At 50.6% G+C, this 23,790-nt stretch overlaps 1 protein-coding gene across 4 annotated transcripts in view; it reads left to right on the top strand.

The window, feature by feature from the left end:
• Positions 1-23,790, top strand: part of PDE5A (phosphodiesterase 5A) — a 94,556-nt gene that overhangs the window by 52,786 nt on the left and 17,980 nt on the right. For all 4 annotated transcript variants that reach the window (XM_081137130.1, XM_081137129.1, XM_081137132.1 and 1 more), the window contains 8 exons: positions 2,452-2,560; positions 3,508-3,595; positions 7,605-7,780; positions 8,577-8,636; positions 15,738-15,884; positions 18,589-18,714; positions 20,943-21,037; positions 23,360-23,447. In XM_081137130.1, coding sequence (XP_080993256.1) covers positions 2,452-2,560; positions 3,508-3,595; positions 7,605-7,780; positions 8,577-8,636; positions 15,738-15,884; positions 18,589-18,714; positions 20,943-21,037; positions 23,360-23,447 — 889 coding nt within the window. The remainder of the gene's footprint in view (positions 1-2,451; positions 2,561-3,507; positions 3,596-7,604; positions 7,781-8,576; positions 8,637-15,737; positions 15,885-18,588; positions 18,715-20,942; positions 21,038-23,359; positions 23,448-23,790) is intronic.

Here is a 23,790-nt window from a genome sequence, read left to right as displayed (position 1 = left end):
ATCACTGTCTTCCTGCCAACCTGTAGTTATTTGATGTTTTCCAAATACACTGAAAACTCTTCATTTCAGCAGCGTGGTTTATCCCATTTTTCCCGGCTGGAAGACGCTCTCCCCCTTCGTTCCCCACGTCCTCAGGTCACCCGCCTTTCACGCATTTCCCAGCGCCGCCTGGTCCCCATCCCACCCACTGAGGGGCGCCCTGCCCTCCTCCGCCCCTCCTGCACTGTGGCTTTGTTACCAGTCGCATCAGTTAGGATGAGGCCCCGACTGCACCGTAAAAAACAAAGTAAAAATAGCTTGAGCAAGAATGCAGGTGGTTGCGCTCTCTGGAAAAGCCCGGAGCTGGGCGGCTCAGGGGCTCGCAGAGGCCTCTGGACCCGGCACCAGGGTGTGGCCCATCCCCTCGGGGTCAGGGATGTGGCTCCAGCCTCAGGTGCGTGGGTGAGAGAGTGTGGGGGACAGTGCAGGGTGGGCAGAGAAATGTGTCAGCTGCCTCTCAGCACAGGCTTCCAGAAGCAGCAGCTTTTCTCTTTTGTCCTGTTGAATTGGACTTACTTGCATGGTGACACCCAGCCACAGGTGGCTGAGCCCCAAGTCGCGTCTGCGTTCTGGAGCCAGATATGCAGGTGAAGGGAAGGGCTGCGGAGGGCCCGGACCCTGCCCAAAGGTGTGTGCAGCTACCCATCAGCTACCCTGTGCCATAGCCTCTGCTGGGCTGTCAGCTGTATCACACCCACACGCCCCCGTGAGCTGGGATCCACGTGACGCTGGCGGGCCCTCTCGGGCAGCAGGCGCTCAGTCTGTACTTACCAAGTGGGAGAACCAAGACTTTATCAGCATTTCTCAGAGTAAGAAAGAAAATGGTATCTCGTAACTCAGTAAATCTAACAGTCACTTTTCACTAACTTAGCCATTAGGAAAACTGAGAGATTTCAAGGAATTTTAAAAAACTAGGTTTCCATTGATTTAAAGTAATTTTAGTGTTTTTGCCTCTCAATGTTAGTGCCTCGAAGTCTGATTTTACCCTTCCTGGCGAGGCACGCAACTATTTGGGGCTTCATCCGGCTCCCACTGTTAGCACGGTGCTGATAAGAGTAATACAAGCCATTAATAGTGTTATTACCACTCCTTCTCTGGGGGCCTCTCTTCCAGTGACGCCCCTGCACTCTTCGTATCTTTACTGAAGCTTATTTCCTTTCCTGAGGCTTCTGCTATCTGTGGAATGCTTGTAGTTTTAAAATTTGTTTTATGAACCTAAATCCTGCACTTCCCTCCTAAGCTCTCCTTGGGATCCCACCCAGATTAGATGTCTGGGGTGGGAGCCCAGCGCGGCCTTGGGGACTCCTCCCTCCCCTTCACGCACACATAATACCGGACACGTGGCCGGTACCCGATGCACTTAAACTAAAATTGCACTTACGCTAAAATGCAGAGAAAAGGAAGGAAAGACTGAAGATCTTGGCCGGAATGAGGCCAGACTGCAGGGTCTATGTGGAGTCACTGGTGCTCGCGAGCACCCTTGGAAACCGCTGTGGAGGAAGCAGTCTCGGTGCAGGGACAGGAGACAGGAAAAGTACTGGGGACACTGAGCACAAGCGGACATTTCTTCCTGAGGCTCTATTTTATTTTGAAATATCTCCCGCTATCAGGCTTCCTATTTCTTCAGTTAGTGATTTTATAGTTATGATGGGCATATCCTTCCACGGGAGTAAATGTCCATAGCTGACCCTCCTTGCCCAGGTCACCCCATCAGCCTGGGACGTGGGAAGTTTCCTGATGGAAAAACACCCTCGGCACTGGCCCTGGGCTTGCGCACCCTCTGACATTAGAATACTCTTTTGTGTTGATCAAGAAACTGGAAGGAAACTGGGAGAAATATTTCTCGGTTTAAGAGAATTTTTTTAAGAAGATAAATTTTTAATTTAGAAGGTGTCATAAAAGATCTCACAGGAAGAAGAGATGAGAGCTTGCTTAATAAAGCTCACGTAGGCTGCCCGACTTTCCCGTTTTGAAGTGTGGGAGAGGTTACTGGGATGGATACGCAGAGTAAATAACTGAGGAAGTAAAACAGGCGAGGCCTTCATCATTCTATAATCTGATGAAAAATCAGACATGGGAGGAAATCCAGATGGATTTTACATTAAACAGCACAAAAATCAACATGCCCACTAACGATGGCAATAAGATTATTGATGACATTTAAAAACTTGTTTTAGATAGTTGAAAAATGGTGGGTCTGTGTCTTTTCAAAGCATTTCAATTATAATAACTACCGAAGTTGTAGATCACCAGATACATCTAAAGCTGCATTTTCAAAGGAAGATATATGTTTTGCCCCATAATTTAAGACTGGTGTGTCTCTTATAATCATTTATCTAAAGAAATGACTTATTTAGATAAATAAATCTCTCTGCTCTGCCCAGAGAGAACTCACACGCGTTATTTCCACAGGGAGCGTGACGCAAACAGAATCAATTACATGTACGCTCAGTATGTCAAAAACACCATGGAGGCGCTCAACATCCCAGACGTCAGTAAGGACAAGAGGTTCCCCTGGACGGTAAGTGGCCCAGCCCTGGACGGGGAGCGGGAAGGCGCTTTCCCGCCAGATCTGCGCCCGCGGTGACTCCTCACTGGCGGGCCAGGCCTGGAGCTGACTCTAGGACCGACGTGCGCTTCCCCTGATGTGCTCACGGGGAGTGAAATCGCTCTGAACGTTGGTCGAAATACTGAGCGATACTTGAGTATTTTTCTGTGTACTTTAATCAGCTTTTTAAACATGTCCTGATGAATTGTCCTAAACGACTTGTGAGATGATGGGTGTCAATGGCGCTCCTTAGCAAGGATTGCTAGAGTTCTTGAGCTTATCCCCAAAGCTAAGTTTTACGTGGCTTGAAGGTACGTGCTTGGTGACCACCGCCCGGGGCAGCTCTGCGGAGAACCGTCTGTTCTTCACAGCGAGGCTGCGAAGGCCAGTTTCTCAGCCACTGGAAACCGGATTCTGGCATTTTCTCTCATTTTATTTCAGAAAAGCATTGCTCGCTGTCGGCTGCCTTGGGGTGGTTATGCCCTGTCTAGGGGACCTCTCGGGAGGCAGCAGTGTGGGCAGCAGAGACGGTGGCAGTGCCCCCACCAGGCCCAGTGCCCTGCGGGGTGCCCTGGCCGGTGGGGGTGACGCTTCTGGCTTGGGCTCCTCCCCTTACGCTGCCTGAGGCGCCCCCTGCAGGGAGAGTGCGTGCAGGTACTGCAAGCTGTGGGAATGCTTAAACGGAGAGAAAAGAAGTCTAGGATATTTATTATTTTTAATAATATAAAGACGAATTGCTTTATATTGCGTTTATGTGAGTGTCGTTGCAATGTGTACATTTTCTGCACTCTATCACCCCAGCCAATAAAAGGTGACTATATTAGGGGTTTCAGATGTCCAATGTGGTTTACATAACAGCACCTAACGGGCAAATGAGTCTTTTCGTAATTTTTCGCTGGTTTTTGTTTGTTTTTGTTCAGAGTGAAAACACGGGGAACGTAAACCAGCAGGGCATTAAAAGTCTGCTTTGTACGCCTATAAAAAACGGAAAGAAGAATAAAGTGATAGGTAAGCCTTTTCCTTAACCCCCATGCTGCCCTTGCTACAGAAAAAATAACATTCCCGGAAACTTCTCTTCCAAGTATAAATTTAAAGAATAAAATGTGTAAAAAATAAAAATTGAACTGATAAAAGAAATGTTCAGATAACCACAGACATTTGTCACCGATCTGATTAACGATGCTGTATTTTTGTAATTATTTTAATCCTATTTTAATGGAATTTTTGTTTAAAGGTCTCATGTTGAGAGGTAGACTGAGACACATGAAGCTGATAATGTGAATTGTTTTGGAGTCTCACTTCTGGTTTCTGATTTTTCTTTTTTGACTGTGTGGTTTAGATTGTAGGTTGTACCCATTCATTCATCGGAAGTATTTAGCAACCACTGTATTGCTCTAGGCACTTGGGGTAAATCAGTCAACAAGTGAGCAAAAAAATTAAAAAATGCTGATCGAAACAGCCAGACTTCTCTTGGCACACGTTTTGTGTCCCCCTACTTGAGAAGAGAGCCCAAAGTAAGCAGACGCTGTTTTTGGAGAGGAAAATTCCATGTAAGTAAAAAGGAAGAAAAACATGACTCCCCGAGTGGAGTTTTAGGGGGGGCTCAAGCTGATTTTGATTCCAAGTAGGAGAAGGAAATTTCCAGTGTTCCTGCTGCTTTATAAGTGTGACAAGATGAAGAATTCGAATTCTCAGCCAGACTTTGCACCCCAGATGCAGCATGGAAAGTATCATGGCTGTGGGTAATTTTTCTTACGTGTCAGACCAGATTCTGCTGTTACGCAGATCTCATAGAGCCCCCCTGCGGAGCCGCACGCAGAAGCACAGATGGATGGGACCATGTGTTTTTGGTCACCTTCCTTCCCCCTCATCTTTTTCCATTACTGAGGTTTAGATGAAATTATAGGCATTAGACGGGTGTGGGGCCTGTTGTATCGTCAGAGGTGCCCCTGAGGTTTTGTTTCCTAGCACGTTTCCTTAGTGCTCTGGCTGAGACAGTGTTTCCACCCCTTTGCTTCCAACTCTATTAAGGAAACACTTTCCTCATTCGACATTTATATATTTAACCAACTATCCCCCCTATTTATTAGGCTAAATATGCCTTTTCCCCATATCGTATTTACCAGAAATCCTTATGCCTGTTGTTCATACCAACTTCAGGGCATATTTCGAAGGAATTAGTCCCATTCCCATATAAAATATAAAAAAGTTTAGCCCATCTCCACTGTACATAACTTAGGTTTCCATGTCTTCGTCAGTGAAAATATGATAGAAAATCTAGTGCCCTGCCACCCCCGCCTGCCGGGCTCTAGGCAAACAGCGTTTCCCACTGAACGGGACGCCAGGTGCATCTCTCTCCCCTCTCTGCTGGTTCCTCTGTTGCAGTTTGACTCCAAAGCACAAACGCATATTCTAGAATTACGTAAGTTTCAATTAGACCCCATGTACCATTTGGCTCTATTCAGTGGTTTACAGACGCTTGCTAGGATTTTCCTAACGCAGGTGGGACCGGACTGTGCGGTGGCCTCATGGGGCACATTGGTCAGAGTGCTCACAGCACCCAGTTTTCCCCAGTTAGAGAACCAAAAATTATGCTTAGTTATAATAACCACCTGGAAATAGGCAGTAATGGTTGGAATAAAATGGGAAAAAATAAAACTAAGACATTATAGCTTAAAATTATCAAAGTGTAGAAACAAATACGGATATTATCATTTCAAGCACCGACCCAAGAGAGAAATGAGGCAGCCCCAGGAAGCAGGGACGCTGGCCTTCACGGGCCAGGGACAGGAGCTCCTCAGAGACATGAATGCATGCCACTTGTGAGAACACATTTTACACAACACAGGCAAAGTCTGAGAGTAAGGTAGAGATGATAATATCAGACAAAATGGAATTTAAGGTAAAACCATAATGTAAAGGGTCACTTTGCTTTGATTATGTTTAAAATCCACAGGGGAAAGTGTGATTGTCACAAATGCTTCTAATAAACTAAATAACATCATTGACGTGCAAAAGCCAAAGCTGTTAAGATACAGGAGAACTGGACAAGGGTGGTCCATACAGTGTCGAAGTACAGGGAAGACATGGAAACATTAGCATTGGTTAATATAAAAGTGAAATGGAATTGATTGGCATGCACATACTTTTCTATTTCATAGTTTAAAACTACAAATTCCTGTGAAATATCCATCAGAATCTCACAAATGCTGACGATCGTCACACGTACACGTGCACTCGGTGGCTCCCGAGAAGCCGAACTGGCGGCACTGTCCCGCTCGAGATGCACTAGGGCCGGGAGGGTGGACAAGGGGCGAGCAGGGGGACAGTCTCGCTCAGAAACTGGGCAGCGTCCTCTCAGTGACAAGGGAGAAGTCCAGAGGCCACGTGGGGCTGCAGTAGCTCTGTGGTTCCAATTGCTCGCTGTCCGAAATCATTAAATGGAAAATTCCAGAAATAAACTCCTCACGCGTTCTCAGGGGGCGCCCTCCTGAGGCGCGGGACGCAGTCTCACGAGCTCACACCGCCCGAGCGGGGCGTGATCGCCCGCGCCTCAGACCCCCCGCAGCCACGCAGGCCATCGTGGTTGCCGGGTCAGCCGTCCCGGGGGCACGGTGCCGTGTCCAGGTCTCCCTGAGCTTATTCAACAAGGACCCCCCACCGTAAGCGGTGATGCTGGCGACTCAGACACGTGAGGAGCCCCCTTTCGTGTGAGTGCACTACAAGATATTTTGAGACACAGAGAGAGAGAGAAAACATTGACATAAGTTTTATTACAGTACATTGTTAGAGTTGTCCTATTTTATTATTGTTGTTGTTAATCTCTCACTGTGCCTAATTTATAAATCACACTTCATCATAGGTGTGCATGTAGAAAAAAACATACATATAGAGGGTTTGGTACTCTCCGTGGTCTCAGCATCCACTCGGGGTCTTGGGGTGTGTCCCCCGTGGGTAAGGGAGCTACTGCTATATGGCATTTTAGAAAATTAATAGCTGTATCGATATAACAAACACTCAAGGCACATGGTCAGAGCTATACACACAGGAGATATATAGCTTTAAATAGTTTGTTATTATTAATAAGTAATAATGAAATGATTTGAACTAAGTGGTCAACTGAAGAAATTAGAAAAATAGCATCTTTCTCACCCCCCATGCCGCCCCTCAAAATAAATAAACAGGGAGGAAGAAAGCAGAGGGGCAACAATGACAAGCTGTTCTCGCCTCCCTCACTGTAAGTTGTGAGGCCCTCTATGTACTAAAGCGTAGGACTTGAAGGACGCCGTGTTCCCCGGAGGAAGGAGGTGACCCAGTCCTCGCGGAGACCATGAGGCTCGGACTCCCACGGAACCAGTGGCTCAGTGGAGATTCATCGTGACGTTGACGTCACCTTCCGCTCCTGTTGACGACACTTGCTAAGACAGACCAGGACGGAGGAGGTTGCGGTGTCCTTCAGAGACGAGTTCTGCTTTCATTCCTAAGCCAAGCGTCATTTTTATTTGCAGTATTGAAAGTCGTCTGCAAACGTGCTTCCCCTAGCCGCAGAGGCCCCTGTTGAGGTTTGAGAGCATCTCTGTGAATCGCCGGTGCCCTGCACCCTGTGTTTTGGGCAACTGTGGTCTTGAACTTCTGGTTCTCAGTAAGGAGAGGCAGCTTGCGTGGCCCGGAGTTCTGATGGACACCAAAATCCTTCTCTTGGCAAGTCTGCAAAAATCCAATCAGCCTCCAAAGGACAGGCTGTCTTTGGGGACTCAAGTGGCCTAAAATTCACGGGCGAGTCTGGAAGAAAATAGCTCTCCAGGATTTTTTGAACAACCCATGCTGAGTACCACGTGGAATGAGTTCTCGTGTAAATAAATTCCATTTCCTTTTCTAGCTGATACTGAACTTTGGAGGGTTCGTTTGTTTGTTTTGAGATGCCAGGCCTAAGACAGTCTGGGGGGGGGGCATGTTAAAGTCAATAAAAACTATGACATTTCTGGTAACATTTGCTCCATTTCTTGGGTCATCCCAGGGGTTTGCCAGCTCGTGAACAAGTTGGAGGAGAGCACTGGCAAGGTGAAGCCTTTCAACCGGAATGACGAGCAGTTTCTGGAAGCCTTTGTGATCTTCTGTGGCCTGGGGATCCAGAACACGCAGATGTATGAAGCCGTGGAGAGGGCCATGGCCAAGCAGATGGTCACGCTGGAGGTGAGCACAGCCTGGGACCTCTCAGCGTCCATGGCTGACATGCAGAAGATGGGAATTGAGGACCCTCATGTTCAGTTATAAATGATGGCGAGAGTGACTTTCTAACCTTACTGGGGTGATGGAAAATGTTCCAGAGCAGGAGTGGCAGGAAGCTGGTCCGAGGCCCCATCCCTCCCTCGGTGTGGGTTCCCAGCCAGGCCAGCAGAGTCCCTGGGCCTGAGTGTCCTCGGCTGTCAGCGGGCAGATTCCTAGACCCCCCTACTCTGCTTAGCTCTGAACCCACGAGTGTAAAGGGCTCCCTGAATCTGTGACATGTCTACCCCAGCCATGCAGTTTTTCTGCACAGATTCTCTAGCGGCTACAGGCCGCTTCCAGGCGACTTGCTTTCCAAATGTCGACATTAAAATGTCAGTTGACACAAATGTTGTTTTCCTAATTCTGTACACAAGCACAAGTGACAAAGGCGGTATTTAAAAACAAAACAAAACAAAGCAATTGAAACTAAATTTTTTGCCAAGTATGAGCCGATAGTGTGGCTTTACATAATGTGTTTGTTACATCAACAATGTCAGACCAGAGTGCGCAGTTTCCTTTGAACAAGGGGAGTATAACTTTGTTTTCTGGAACAATTGAATTGAAATCTAGGATTTTCTCTCTGCAAAGAAAGCAGAAAGCAAAGGAAGGCCTGACAGCCTGCAGAGTCTATTTCTCATTCCAGGAGGTTTTAGCAGAATCCCAGGCTGAATTCGAGCCCAGGTGGGGTGACCCTGTGTAACCTGCTCCGTTTCTCTCGCAGGTCCTGTCCTATCACGCTTCGGCAGCCGAGGAAGAGACCAGAGAGCTGCAGTCCCTAGCGGTAACCCCCCTTTGCAGAAATGACTACCTGCAGACACCTCATTCCCACACAAACATGCCTTCCTCGGGGTGTCTGCTCCCACTAGTAATGGTCCCCTAGATGTTCAGTCACATATGGTAAATGTTTAGATGGATGCTCATAAAAATATTTAATCAACTCCAATTTCCTGCAGGGCTGCAAAGTCACCGATGATACAAAGATAATAACTTTTATGGACTTTGTCATATGTTATATGATTCTGGGGGGTTTTCCCCTAGTAATTGTTCTAATCTTTACATCTATCTTAGGCCAAAATTAAATTTAGTTTTCAGTTCCTGGGGAAGTGGGGCCAGGGGACTGCACAGTGGTTGTCTGGTTGGGGGAATTTGTAGTTTGTTACCGATAGCCTCCCCTGCACTATGAGGAATGGGGAGCGAGTGTAATTTCTGTGGCCTGAGGAGCAAGGAGCACTTTTGGAGGCTGGGTTCCTGTGGGCCACTTCCCGGCTCCCCAGTCCCTTCTCATTTCGTGCCCGGAGCGAGCTCTGACCTGGAGACAGGACGCCGCGTGCTCTGGGTTTTGACCGAGGCCTTGGCTGAGATTCATGACGCTCAGAGGCACTTGCACTGCTGCAACCACGGCTGGCCCTCCGAGTGTAAGCCTGAGAGGCGCGGCTCGGGTCTGTGTGAGACGTGACGAGGGTCGAGTAAGGAATGAGAAGGGCGTGGCCAGATCACGGAGGTTCTCTGTCATTGTCATCAGCATCTCAGCTGCCAAGTGCTAGCCCTCTGAGCCCTGCCTGCATTTTCTAACGTAAACTGTACAACTGTGTCACGGAGGCCAGACGTGACTGGCTGAGGGTCACCGTGGTAGGAAGTGGGAGCCAGGACACACACACACCCCGCGCTCCCCAGGGCCCTGGCACACCACCGCAGCGCTACCTGCGGGGCAGAGAGGCGGGAAATGAGCCAGGTGAAGATGATGGTGCCCTTAATAACCAAAGAGGGCGCAGTAAGGAGGGGGACCGCCGATCTGGGTTAGAGCAGGGCACGTGCGCGGTGCTGCGGGGCCACCAGGTGGACCAGCAATCGGGAAGGACGGCGGGAGGCGGGAGGGCCGGTGGTCAGAGCCAGAGGGGGTCTGGGGCGTACTCCTGGGACTCGGGGTCCCTCGGTTGTGGAATCATGGCAGCGGAGCAGAGGGGAGAGAATGCAGAGAGACGGGAAGACGGGGCAGAACCTTCGGGAGTGTGGGCTCAGGAGCAGGGAAGGAAAGAGCTGAGACAGACGAGATGGGTAAACAGGGAGGCGGATGGAGGACAGGGCAGAAGGCACCATGCAGAACAGGCTCCAAAAGGGGGGAGGTCCCCCGAGTTGCAGGAAGGGTGGCAAACACGAGGACTGAGGCGAGGCAGCCAGCTGTGGAGAAAGCAGCTTCAGGAGTAAACGGCACAAGGCAAGGGGAAGCGAGAAAATGGAGGCAGTGAATATAGACTGTTTTTTAAAAACAAGTTTTGTGTGAAAGAGAGAGTGGAGGAGTAGCGATGAAGGCTGTTGGCCGAATCAAGTGAAGATTCCTGTGGTTGGTTTTGGTTTCGTTTGTGCTCGTGAGCGGGGCTTGCACCCCAGAAGAGAGCAGGACGTTCTCGGACAGAGGGAAGGAACAGGCGGGTGAGACCACAGTGCGAGGTGGGGGTGGGATCTAGACCTGGCGCGGGGCTCGGCGTTGGGCAGCCACCCCCGGCCGAGGCGCGGGGAAAGGGTGTAACCAGAAGAGCTACATTGACAGGCACTTACCACGTCCGCATCTGTGGCCTCCGTGGCGTTGGAGCGTGTTCACTGAGCGTGTTTAATCCACAGCAGGTCGGGGCTGAGCGACTAGGTTGTCCCACTCAGGGTCGGGGGGGGGGCAGCGATGAGCCCGTGGGAGTCCCGGCTGTCCCGGGCCACAGCCACAGGGATGCGCCAGAAAGGCGGCGGGGAGGCGGAGGACTTGGGTTCTCAAGTAAATCACCGCGGGGCAAGCTGAGCCACTTGCCGAGGAGAGTTTCAGGAACTTGAGATGATTTTTCCCAAAAGGCTGGGCTTCTGCTGGGATGAGCCTCATCCGGAATTGGCTTTGTTTATTTTGTTTTCGATGGTATTTGAAGAAATGAGCATTTTTCCCAATGATTTACAAGGGTTTATAGGTTTAAAGAATTGTTCATATCGGGCTGGGCTGGACCCGTTGACCTCCTAGAACGCTAACGTTGGAGTAAATGCGCACTGTGAGAGCATCACAGGGAAAGACGCGTTTCTAAGTGCTCGGGGCACTGTGGGATTATTTAGTTCTAAACGAGGTCAAGGTTACACTCTGCCATGTGTTGTTTTAGATAAATAAAAACTTGCATATAGACTGATTTCTAAAGATAATGCTAAAAAATCACCAGGCTGTTTAAACTTTGCTTTTCGCTTTGGAAATAGCATAGTCTTTCAGAGAAATCTGAAAATTATCTCCTCAATTATGTTTATAATTTTAGCAAGAGAAAGCCACTTTGGCATGACTGAAAACTGCTGTGTTGCAGTATTGTCCGAAACCATCTGCTTTCCATTTGGAAAATAGATTCCTGGCAGCTGCGTTCAGAAATTTAGGGTTACATAGTTTGTAGGTCAAATTATACACTTAAATTGATTGAAATTCAGCAACCGATTCTAGTTTTCTATCAACCTAATAAAAATTCCTTTCCAGCCCCAGCTACGCAGGTGTCTGCATCGCCCAGCAATTACCAAAATCGCTGTCTTTATCATGTGTCTGATTGTTTACCCCAATTTAAACCTAAAATGAATTGAAAAGCTGTCATGTGCTTTAACTTTTATTTTTAAGCATTAGTTCCCTAAGAGAATTAGTGAACTTAATTGTGCTATTTATGCCTATGCCCAGAAAGTTCTCTAGTTATACAAAAGTAATTTTGTTGATAGGAAATTCAGAATCCTTATATTTTTTTCCCCATGCTTTCCTTGATTTTTTTTTTTTTTTTTTTTACTGAGCTTCCTATTTTTAATCTAATCATCTCTTGGCTTAAAATTGGGTGTAGCACAAATAGGGCCTTAAGCTAAGCATTTTGCCAAGTACGTTTAAAAATCCTTAGTCACGAGTTTTTGAGATAAAAATAAAAGGAACCCAGCTGACCTGGTTATGGTCCTTAGAAAGTTATCAGAATGTAATAAATGCCTGTCTGTTATAGGTAGCTGAATATCTGGCAGCTTGGCTGATTGCCTTTCCCGAGGACAGCCTGGGCCCTCGGGCTTCCTGTCGGGCATCGGGCATCCATTGGTAGATGTCCACGCGTGAACTGCCTGAGTCTAGTTCATGGCGATAAGGCAGCGGGTTCTGTTTAATCCTTCCTGACGAGCTAATCTTACCTGTTTTGCGATGATTTTGCTAGTGGGTTATTTCCACTGGTGTTCTTAGCTCTGAAATATCGGGCTCCGCTCTGGAACTTCTTAGGGACTTAGAAGTCACCCAGATCTGCGTGTGCTCTTCCCAAGCACAGTCACACACTCGCCCTTAAGTTTCACTTAGAAGCATAGACATATTTCAACCTAATCTCAACCTTGTTAATCACACGCCCTCTTTATGTGGTTTTGAAAAACTGTACACTTATCCAAATTTTTATAGTCTGTTCCTCTTCCATGTTGAGACATAAAGGAATCCACTTGTATACTGTTAGGAAGAAGGAAAATCATGAAGCGTGTGGCTACAGGTGTTACCCGGCCCTGCTGTGCTCTGGTCACTTTATTTCCCATGAGGCCAGTACCGCGTGGAGTTGACGTTCCCCCTTTTGTGTAAGCAGATTTCTCTCTCATTCGCATGTGGATTCACTTCTCTCTTAGACAAAGTCAAGTGCTAACAGCCTTGTAAACTGGGTATATTTTTTCCTTTAAAAACGTGTCCTGTGCATGTTGAAAATGGGAGGAGAGACATCAGCCTCCTGTAAACTGTAAGCGATGGCTGTCGGGTGGCTTCGCGGCTTCTCCAGCGGCTACAGGCCTTGTCTGAGAGCCACTTCTACACGACTTGCTTTCCAAACATCGACATTAAAATGTCAGTTTATGCAAAGGTTGTTTTCCTAATTCCGTACACAAGCACAAATAACTAAAGCCAGTATTTTAAAAAACAATTGAAACTAAACTTTACGTGAAGTTTGAGCCAATAGTGTGGCTTTAAATAATGTGTTACATCAACAATGTCAGACCAAAGTGAGCAGTTTCCTTTGAATATGGGGAGTAGAACTATGTTCACATTAAGCATTGAAGTGTCTTGGCATGTTTTCTGGAGATCCCAGCAGGTGCAGGGAGGAGCAGTGTTGGGTGAGAGGATCTGGGAGTTTTGAGTTGGATCTTCCTTCCTTAGACGCGTACAGCACCTTATTGCTTCACAGAATCTTTAAAAGAGGGCATTTCTGCTCTTCAACACCACAGTACTGTAGTTACATTACCCCCTGACGGAAAACAAAGGTGGGAATCTCACTAGGCAACGTCTGACCCATCAAGCCATCGATAAAAGAAGCTGTGCAAACACAGAATTGTGTGCGTAACCTGCCCCAGAAAGAGCACAGACTGGATTCCCGCTATTATTAAAAAGCAGAGTGTTTTGTTTCATAAACTGGAATTTAAAATCACCTTCCCAAGCCATTCAGGGCAGACAGAAAGCCGAGGCCCCTGGTGGTGGTCAGAGAGCTTTACTGACACGTGACTTCCTCGTGGCCCGTTAGGGGTCCCAGGAATTCCGAACCTCTGTGTCACCGACCACGGGCTCTGCACGGATGCGTCTGCTGTCCCATGAGGTCAGCTCAGGAGGGTGGCCATGTGGCTGGCCCAGCAGCAGAGGGGAGCAGCTCACTCTGAGGAGAGCAAGGCTGGGGCCAGTGTCCGTGGAGAGGGCCCCAGCCGTGCGGGCCTCTGTCCTGTAGCATTTCGAGTCTCCTTTGTGGAGGAGAGAAGGGGACTTCCTGCTGCGTGAATAAGGATGCCGGGCGGGAAGGCACGTGCTCTCCGTGAGTGCGGGCGTGGAGGGACAGCTGCTCTGCGAGCTGAAGGTGGCTGTCCCGCCGCCTCGCTCGGAGCTCTGACCGCGCTGCTCTGATGGGGGGCGGCACAGAGGGGAGCCCTGATGTGAACCCCCAGGCCCTCCCGCCGCAGCCCTCGCCGGGCCCCTGGGGCTGACCTGACAGCGCGTGTTTCTCGGAAGTTGGGCTCGGGGGTGGAGTCTGAGCTTGGAGCGGGGGCCGGTGGCGTTCGTGTGAGGTTTAAGCACGTCTGGGGTGTGTCAGATGCGAAGGTCAGGGTGAGCGGGAGAAGGTAACATGGAATAGTGATACCCCAGATAGTCACGGGAACCTGAGGGGCTTGGAGGAGTCAGGAAAAAGCCTTAAGGGGAGACCTGGTCCAGATGATTAATTTTCTTCCCTCTGCCCTCACCGAGCTAGAGCCTCTTTAGATCAGCTGCCTCTCGGCCCATCTGGCTAATGTGCTGGTGGGAGGTGGACAGCCCAGGGGCTGGGGAGAGGGGTGGACAGCCCAGGGGTAGGGGAGAGGGGTGGCCAGTCCAGGGGCTGGGGAGAGGGGTGGCCAGTCCAGGGGTGGGGGAGAGGGGTGGCCAGTCCAGGGGGGGGCAGAGAGGTGGCCAGTCCAGGGGTAGGGGAGAGGGGTGGCCAGTCCAGGGGTGGGGGAGAGGGGTGGCCAGTCCAGGGGGGGGCAGAGGGGTGGCCAGTCCAGGGGTAGGGGAGAGGGGTGGCCAGTCCAGGGGGGGGCAGAGGGGTGGCCAGTCCAGGGGTAGGGGAGAGGGGTGGCCAGTCCATGGGTGGGGGAGAGGGGTGGACAGTCCAGGGTGGGGAGAAGGGTGGATGGTCAGGGGCAGGGGAGTGGGGGTTCCTGCCAGTGCCGATCCTGGACACCATAAGAAATCTGGGAGAGACGGCGACAGCTCGGCTTGCCTGCGGGAACCTCGGTGACTTGGCCTTGGCCAGTGTTGCTTCATGGGAGTTGGGGCTCAGTGTGGCCTGATTTCTCAGGAGAAACCAGAAATCCATTACTTTTGCTTAAACTCTCCCAAACCAAACAATATAACAAACTTGGCGATTTTTAATAACATTCAGTCCCAAACGAGAGGCATCGGAAGGTACATGCCAAGTCCGCTCGTTTTCCAGCCCAAGTGATCGGCTTAACTCTCCTCAGAGGTTTTGGGTCCTTAAAACCAGAACTTATGACTCAAATTAAGTGGAGGGAATGAGGTTTCCTTCTTGCATTCATTTAGTAAATGTTCGTACTACCACATTTCAAAACTGTCTCATCGGGAGTCTCAATGGATGCAGGGAAGCGTAGGTCCCGGCGTGGTCGGGGAAGCACAGGAAAGCCCATCGGCGAACTCTGAGTAATGTCACAGGAATTCCCAAGCCGGGTCAGCTCCGAGGGCGTGGGCCCTTCTGTGGGTGGCAGCTGTGCCTTAAAGGGGCTTGTCACCTAAAGGGCGTGGGTGCTTCCAGGAGAGGCAGGAGGCACAGAGGAACATCGATGAAAATGGGCAAGGTGGATGTGACGAAACTGCTGGTGTGAACTAGTTAAATGATTGTCGCCCAACACCAGATGGTAATCAGAAAACACATCCCCCTCCAAGAAACAGAGCCAGCCCTGGGCGACTGAGACCTGCTGAGTGGGGCCACCGAGTCTTCTAGCCGGCCCCTGGGTGGGTGTCAGGGCAGGGCTCCCAGGGGAAGGAAGTTAACCCCTGGGCCTAGGTTTCTGTGCCTGAGGAACGTCGTCTGAGAATGAAACGTGAAATGCTCAGAGCATCGTCACTGTCCTGCTCCCCACGCAATCCCCCCCGCAGTCCTGTGACGTCTGTCTGTGAACGAGACTGGGAGGCATAAAGGGGCGGATCCAGGCCTGAGTCCTGCGACCTGTCCTAGGTTCAGTCCTGGGGCAGCTCCCTCTCTCCTCCTTCCATCTGGCCTCCTAGACGAATGTCTCCAGTGAATGACCTTCGGAAGGAAAGCAGACACAGGGTGCCCATAGCGAAGCCAGAGGACTGCGTGAGCCCTGCTGCTGCGCTGCGCAGCTGTACTCACTGTCTGCTCTCACCCAGGCCGCTGTGGTGCCATCTGCCCAGACCCTGAGGATCACGGACTTCAGCTTCAGTGACTTTGAGCTGTCTGACCTGGAAACAGCGCTGTGCACGATCCGGATGTTCACCGACCTCAACCTCGTGCAGAACTTCCAGATGAAGCACGAGGTGGGAGGCGGGGACGTCCTTCCGGGCCGCATGTGTGTACGGGGCGGGGGGGGTGTGCGTGCATGTGTGTGTCATGAGTCCTGCATGTAAACAGTATGGATATGTGCATGTGTGAGTGTGTGCATGCACGTGTCTTGTGTGGGTGGGTGGGTGTGCGTGTGTCGTGTGCTCCGCATGTGAACAGTGTGAATATGTGCATGTACAGTGTGTACACATGTGCATGTGTGAGTGTGTGCAGGTGTGCATTCACATGTGTGCACATGTGTGTGTACACGGGTGTGCGTTCATGTGTGTAAGAGAGAATTGGTATTGGATTTTACGTTTCAGCGACGGATATACTGTTACCTAATGCCTGCCAGAGAATTTTAAAGATAAACTGCTGATCACTCTGAAGACATTTATTGGGTTCCCACCATGTATCCAGCACCAGGTTGCAGACTAAGGGAGAGTTTTCCCAGCGTGAGAGCGGGATGTGCAAAGGCAGGAGGACAGGAGGGTGGGGAGGGCTGGGGATGGGGGGCACTGTGCCAAGTGGGGCTGGCAGGGAGCACTGGTCAGGAACAGGAAGCCTGTCGTAGAGACCCTGTAAGCTGCTCAGAGGAATCAAGATTTTGCCCCGAGAATCGGCGTGTCACCAGGGAGTTTGAAGCAGGGAGGTGACATGGTCTGACTGCAGAGGTCTTGGTCACCGGTCAGGGAAGGGCCGGGGCTGAGTCAGCGCCTCCGGAAATGAGAGCATAAAGGGCTAATGTGAGGCCAGCTCTGGGCGCCCACAGACCACCGTGTGGGGGAAGATGAAAATGAACTTTTACTGCCTTCAACAACCTCGTTCGCCTCCCAGATAAGAGCGGGACCGAAGGCCATCCCCTCCCACAGCGGGCTGGGGCCGGGAGTCCGCTCGTCTCACCCGGCTGTGCGGACAGCCTCACAGAGCATGAGGAAAGAGAGGGGACCGCCTGGAAAACAGAAGTCCGGTTGTTTGCCTTAAAGTTATTTTTATCTGCTCAGTTGAATGTCTAGTCTCCTTGTACAGATCTCCTCTCTGGGAATTTAAACACCTCGAAGGCCTCACTATTCAGCCATCTGGTACTTCATAAATTCAAGTCGATTAACACAGACGATGTGCCCAGCTCTGTCTGGGGACATGGTTCTGCAGTGAGTGTCTGCTCTCAAAAGCCTCGCCTACAGGAGTGGAAACTCAGGCTGATGGAGCGGGAGAAGGTGACACAGCGTCCTTCGCGGTGTTCTTGGGGGCTGGACCTCGCTCTTCAGTTTCACCGAAGCTCCTCTGACCCTTAGGTGATGTGTCTACAGGCTAGATTTCTGGATTTTCCTTGATTCTTTAGTTAATCCCAGTCATTTTCTACATCACTGCTCAGTTTGGAAGTTTATAGCTATTACTTAAAACTCTCCAATAAGGAAGCTGTCATCTGCTGGCCAACTCTGTTCCGAAACGCGGAGCGCACGTGGGGTTGACACTCCAGTCCTCCGCCACGTGGTGGCTGGGAGGGAAGAGCAGGCGACGCTCGGGTTCCCTGGATCAGCATCCCTGGGCCTGCGTCACAGAACAGGAGCGAAAGGCCTGAAGGGAAACGGGGGCACAAGCCTCTGACTTTCCACCGGACCCTCTGCGAGCAGTTTCCGAGAGGCCGCCCTTAAACCTCCTGCAGCGGCCTTGGCTGTCGTTAAAACGCCACTCTTTCCCCCCTTCCCGGTACCTTTTCCAGAGCCCAGGACAATGCTCCTTGTGTCTGAAGGGCCTCCAGTGATGTGCGTAGGAAGAAGCACGTCCTGGTTATTTGTACAGATCCCCAGGAGCTCGGGAAACCATTCGGAATTGAAAGGAGGTGCTCAGAGGCCGACTCGGATGCTGGCGCAGATGCGGAGCGGCCACACCGAGGGACCGCGAGTCCCCGGGGGTTCCTACTGAGTACGCACCATGCAGAAGTTGAATTAAACCCCGCTTGTAAGATTCTTCTCAACAGCCTATCCTTTTTTCGTTCCATCTTTAAAATATGTTTTTTTCATATGGACCTCAGGGCTTTATTTGCCTATATTGTTTTTCTAAATGACTTCTTGGTAACCACGCAGGAACCCTGCCTGAATGTTCAAGTATGTTTAAAAGGGACAGAGAACTATGACTGCATCAGGACTGGGAGCTCCACCTTGGACATGTGCTTCATACCTTGTCCCCCATCAGCCCCCAGAGCCTCGCTCTAAATGTCTCCACAGACCAACAGCTGGAGCCTAAGACGAACCTGACAGTGACTGCGTGCGTGGCTCTCTGGCAGTGAGCTCCTCATACATGTGTGCCTCTCTATATGGACTCTCCTAATTGATGACGCATGGACATAACATCCTTCAAAAACCTAGTCAGCGCCCTAGCCAGACCCCAGATACCTTTCTTAGCTCTGCCTTGCATTTTGCATCTAATTTAGTGACAGTGTGAACCGGGTGGGCTCTGCAGCCACATGCTCAGGTGTGGATTTTGGCCTCTCCCTTTAGGAGCAGTATAACCTTGGGCGTGGTCCTTCTCTGAGGGTCCTCAGCTGTTAAATGATTACATCATAGAGCCCCCCAGAGTCGGGGGGATTGGGTGTCTTACCACTCTCCAGGGGGAACAGCATCTGGAGCGTGATGAGTGTGGTGAGCGTGTGGTCAGGGTCAGCAGTTACTGTAACTACGGATGCTTTCCTCCCCGAAGGTTCTGTGCAGGTGGATCTTAAGTGTTAAGAAGAATTATCGGAAGAACGTTGCCTATCACAACTGGAGACATGCCTTCAACACAGCTCAGTGCATGTTCGCCGCCCTGAAGGCAGGCAAAATCCAGGTACATTTTAGAGCCATTTATGTGGTTTAGACAGTTTGCTGCTCTAGTAGTAAAATTTACGGTAGCACATTCAAGTTTTTTAAATGTGCACTAACGATGATTGAGAATACTATTTATTGCCAGTTGCAAAATAAATTATATTTTAATGAAAGAAGGCTAGTATAGCAAAATACTTGGTTGCTAAACTTTCCGATTGAATGTATATGGAACATTAAAATCGTCTTTAAATAATTCCGTGTTGAATTTAAATGGTGCTTGGGCAAATAAATACGTCCTGCAGAGGAAACCTTTACAGTAGAAGACAAAGTGTCACCCTCCTTATGTTCACATCCAACCTGCTCCATAGAAGAATCCGTCCAAACTGCTCAGGTCCAGAACCCGCTTTGTAGCTAGTCCAGGGTCCTCTATCGCCAGTTCCCTTGATCCCTTGTTAACTTTCAAGTGCATTGACCAGAGACTGTTCACAAGGAAGATCAATACAGAGAGTGTTCCCGCAGTCTGTTCCTCCGCAGGCCAAGGTTTATGCACACCTCTGTCCTTAGACTCTAATGCCAGTGGGAACCAACTAGCTATTCAGGCCCCATCTCAGAACTCAAATTCTGAGCCTCTGGGCCGCTTCTATTGTAGAATTCTAGAGCCTTTATTCTCTGTCTCCCCCCATAGGGAGTGCACTTTAATGGCAGGGCTTGTCCTCAGGAAGCAGGGCAAACATCTTTAGGGAGCAGGCTCACTTACGTCAGGACTGGAAAGGTCGTGAGGACTGACCGCTGAGTGCCGGCCTGGCAGAATGCTGATTTTGTGTGTGTTGAGAATGTGCTGTTTAGAGTGTTGTGAATCCGGCAGACCAGAGCCGACAGGAATTTCAGCTTGTGTTTCCTTCCTAAGGATAGTAGTATAGATAATACGGATGGCAGCCCCTCAAAAACAACCTGTGATTGGCTTTGAAATATATTATGCAACCTTTTAAAGCCAAATTTTCATTCCTAACCCCCTTTAGTGTATTGTTTTGCCAAACATTCTTGCTCTCTGTGCCTTTAGGGCAGAGCCAATGAGGGCAGAGCGAGGAGGCCCAGAACCTGCAGGGAGCTACGGGGCAGATCGAGGAGGCCCAGAACCTGCAGGGAGCTACGGGCAGAGCAAAGAGGCCCAGAACCTGCAGGGAGCAGCTACAGGGCAGAGCGAGGAGGCCCAGGACCTGCAGGGAGCAGCTACAGGGCAGAGCGAGGAGGCCCAGGACCTGCAGGGAGCAGCTACAGGGCAGAGCGAGGAGGCCCAGGACCTGCAGGGAGCAGCTACAGGGCAGAGCGAGGAGGCCCAGGACCTGCAGGGAGCAGCTACAGGGCAGAGCGAGGAGGCCCAGGACCTGCAGGGAGCAGCTACAGGGCAGAGCGAGGAGGCCCAGAACCTGCAGGGAGCAGCTACAGGGCAGAGCGAGGAGGCCCAGGACCTGCAGGGAGCAGCTACAAGGCAGAGTGAGGAGGCCCAGGACCTGCAGGGAGCAGCTACAGGGCAGAGTGAGGAGGCCTAGAACCTGCAGGGAGCAGCTACAGGGCAGAGTGAGGAGGCCCAGGACCTGCAGGGAGCTACGGGGCAGAGCGAGGAGGCCCAGGACCTGCAGGGAGCTACGGGGCAGAGCAAAGAGGCCCAGAACCTGCAGGGAGCTACGGGGCAGAGCGAGGAGGCCCAGAACCTGCAGGGAGCTACGGGGCAGAGCGAGGAGGCCCAGGACCTGCAGGGAGCAGCTACAGGGCAGAGCGAGGAGGCCCAGGACCTGCAGGGAGCTACAGGGCAGAGCAAAGAGGCCCAGAACCTGCAGGGAGCTACGGGGCAGAGCAAAGAGGCCCAGAACCTGCAGTGAGCTACAGGGCAGAGCGAGGAGGCCCAGGACCTGCAGGGAGCAGCTACAGGCAGAGCGAGGACAGTGATTCAGAGTTTATTTGGTTCTTCCACGTATATATAATGACCACTAGGAATGAATGACATCCACTGTGGTGGACAGATGATTGGTGGAGGCACTTCAGCCCTTCCTGTGGATAAGTGTCATGGGCAGTAGCCCCGTTCTGAAGATGAGGCACAGCTGTTTCCCTGTAGAACAGGTCCCCCATATGGGTTCTCTGCGACCACAAAGCAGTCTTGTATAAAACACATAAAAACTGCGAGACTGCACAGAGGTGGTCTAGGGCCCTTACGAGATCCTTCTTTCCCCCCCCCTACTCCCGGCCCTGCAGACCAAGCTGTCGGACCTGGAGGTGCTCGCCCTGCTGATCGCCGCCCTGAGCCACGACCTGGACCACCGCGGGGTGAACAACTCCTACATCCAGCGGTGAGGTGTCTCCCCAGCCGGACAACAGGACCATCCTTTCCAATTGTAGGGTTGTCTTTTTAAAGCAAGGCCCACAGCAAAATTACATGCTACAAAATTTCAATGGGTCAAGGTCCTGTAACACACTCTGGTTTAGTTTAAGTGAAATGGACAAAAGAATGCAAGTCCAAGAGTTTTGTTTTAGGTTGAACTTAAGAGCTTCACAGAAAACTATAAAGTCTAGCTTAGAAAAGGAAAAATGTCACCCTAATAGAATAGATGATTCTTGAGAAGTGCTCAGCTTGATCCTGGGTACTTAGCAAGTATTCGGTGGAAGGAGGCTCTGGTCTCAGGGAAGGCGCCTGTGCAGCACAGCCTTGGGGACTTGGGGCTCTGAGGCCAGACTTGGACTCAAGTCCTTCCTCTCGCACAGTTCCTGCGCCGCCTCGGGCAAGGGCCTCATCTCTCAGCACGTCAGTTTCCTGACTTGTAGGTGGAGGCGATCGCATGCCTACCTCCTAGGGCCGATGCGGGCTTCAGGAGCTAACACATGCCAGCGCCACATCGAACGCCTGGCACCTACTCAGTGTTGAGTAAATCTTAGCAGTCGATGCTGGTGACAGTCCCGTTCCCATCACAGCCTGCTCTCTGGCTGATTTTGAGAGCTCTTTAAACAAGTGTTTCAGGCTCCCCTACAGACCTTACTTAAGTGACATTTGCAGTGACAAATGAGATGTAAAGGCGGCTTCACTTCATCAGGTTTTTGAGCCACTGGGACATTTTTATTTTTTCGCAGCAACTTAGTCTAAAAGCCTGCATTATAATGGGAAAAATCTCTTCGTACTGAGCATTTTTTTAAGTATGCGAGTGATTCCTCTAATGAGCAGATCTCTTAAGGAAATTCCAGATGTCTTGAGGGAATTTCAAAACACGGTCTAATCGCAGTCCCTTTATCTGAATAAATAGAAAACTTCATGTAAAAAGAATTGTAGGGATGCAGCAACCGCGTCCTCTGCTGACCTCTGATGGGAAAAGATAGCAGATTCTTGCCTGAGTGTCCGAGACTAACTGTTTCCTCTAAACCCTAATGTTTCGTGAACTGGCCTGGTCCCCTGTGCTTGGTCATGTGATCGCGACGCTGAGCCTGTCGTTATCAAAGGGAAAAAAGATGCAGCGTTGGATGCGGCTAAAAGATCTCGGCGCCAAACGCGATGCTGTTAGTGTTCAGATCAGACGCTGTGCTGCCCTGCTGGAGAGGGAAGAACACTCAGCTATTTTTTCCTTTGTTTGTTTAAAAATAATTCCCCAGAAAAACATCTGGAGAAATGTCATCCTCTCTCAAGAAAAAAAAAAATCCTGGGAAAAGTCTCGGACCGCAGGATCTTGCTCTCACACACACCACAAAGCAGACTTCCTCCAAGTCATACTCGCTTCTGTGAAAACAGGAGTGTTAGAGATTTTTTTTTTTTTAATGTTTTTATTGATTTCAGAGAGAGAAAAAGAGAGGGAGAGAGAGAGAAACGTCAATGATGAGAGAGTCATTGATGGAGCCCGCAACCCGGGCATGTGCCCTGACCAGGAATCGAACCCAGATCGCCTGGATCCTAGGTCGATGCTCACCCGCTGAGCCACGCCCAGCCGGGCAGGAACTTAACTTCTTTTAAAGAATAGTGGAAATTGTGCCTTCTGCTGACACCTGAGGGTCAGGAGAAATCTGAGGTCTTAGACTGCACTTGTCATGCTCTGGGGCTTGATTTGTGCCCGTCTGTGACATGTAATGAACTGAGCACAATGCCCCTCCCTCCCTCCCGCAGCCACGACTCCCCTGTCCCCCCCGAGTGCAGTCTAGAGCGCCAGGACGGCCTGGGCCCCACGTGGGGGGACTGACCTACCCCCCTTCCATCACTGACGCCCCAGCCCTTCCTCCTCAGACGGTTCTCTCCCAGGGGCTCCTGACCTTCAGCCTCGTTTCACAGGACAGGCCCCGTGAGCATTCGTCTCAGATTCTAAACTTATTCTAGTCTCGAAGTTGAAACTGTCCCGGGTCCGACTGTTTCAGAGATCTTTCTCGTGTCCAGAGAAATCAGTGCCGTGTCCGTATTCCATTCCACCCTGAAGTGGGCGGGATTGTCCGCACGCGGAACCGTGTTTGAAAGCAGCCTGACTGTTGGTACTTAGAGCCCAGAGACGACCCTCCCTCTTTTCTCAGCAGGAGGAGAGAAGGCGGTTGGTCTGATGAATTTTGTGAAGTCGCCCCCGGTGTAGTTAACCAGCAAGGAGAAATCTGCGAGCTGGCTCACGCCGACCCGACTGTTCTAAGTGTTTTTTCTCGCCGCCCTGCAGGAGCGAGCACCCGCTGGCCCAGCTGTACTGCCACTCGACCCTGGAGCATCACCACTTCGACCAGTGCCTCATGGTGCTCAACAGCCCGGTGAGCACCCCCGGGACCCGACGGGGCGGTGTAAACGCGGCGGTATTTTAAGTGTTGGGTCCATGCCCAGGATCGTGATTCCTGAGCGTGCTTTGTTCCTTTTTGGGTAAGGAAGGCGAAGCCGGACACTGCGGTGCCCACAGCCTCGCCCCTCCTCGCACCACGCTGCCAGCCCGGCCTCCACTTGGTCATTCCACATTTGTAGCAAACAACACTGGTGTTTTATGGCTCTCAGTTAATTCTGTTGTGTGGGGGTTTTTTGTGGGTTTTTTTTGGTCCAATGAAGTGGTGGGCATAGCTCTCAAGTACCTTTTCCTCTCTTTACTGAAACCTCTGACCACGA

This window comes from Miniopterus schreibersii (assembly GCF_964146895.1).
Source record: "Miniopterus schreibersii genome assembly, chromosome: 4".
Classification (NCBI taxonomy): Eukaryota; Metazoa; Chordata; class Mammalia; order Chiroptera; family Miniopteridae; genus Miniopterus; species Miniopterus schreibersii.
The sequence above is the reverse complement of the archived record's forward strand: the minus strand, read 5'-3'. Positions and strand labels throughout refer to the sequence as shown.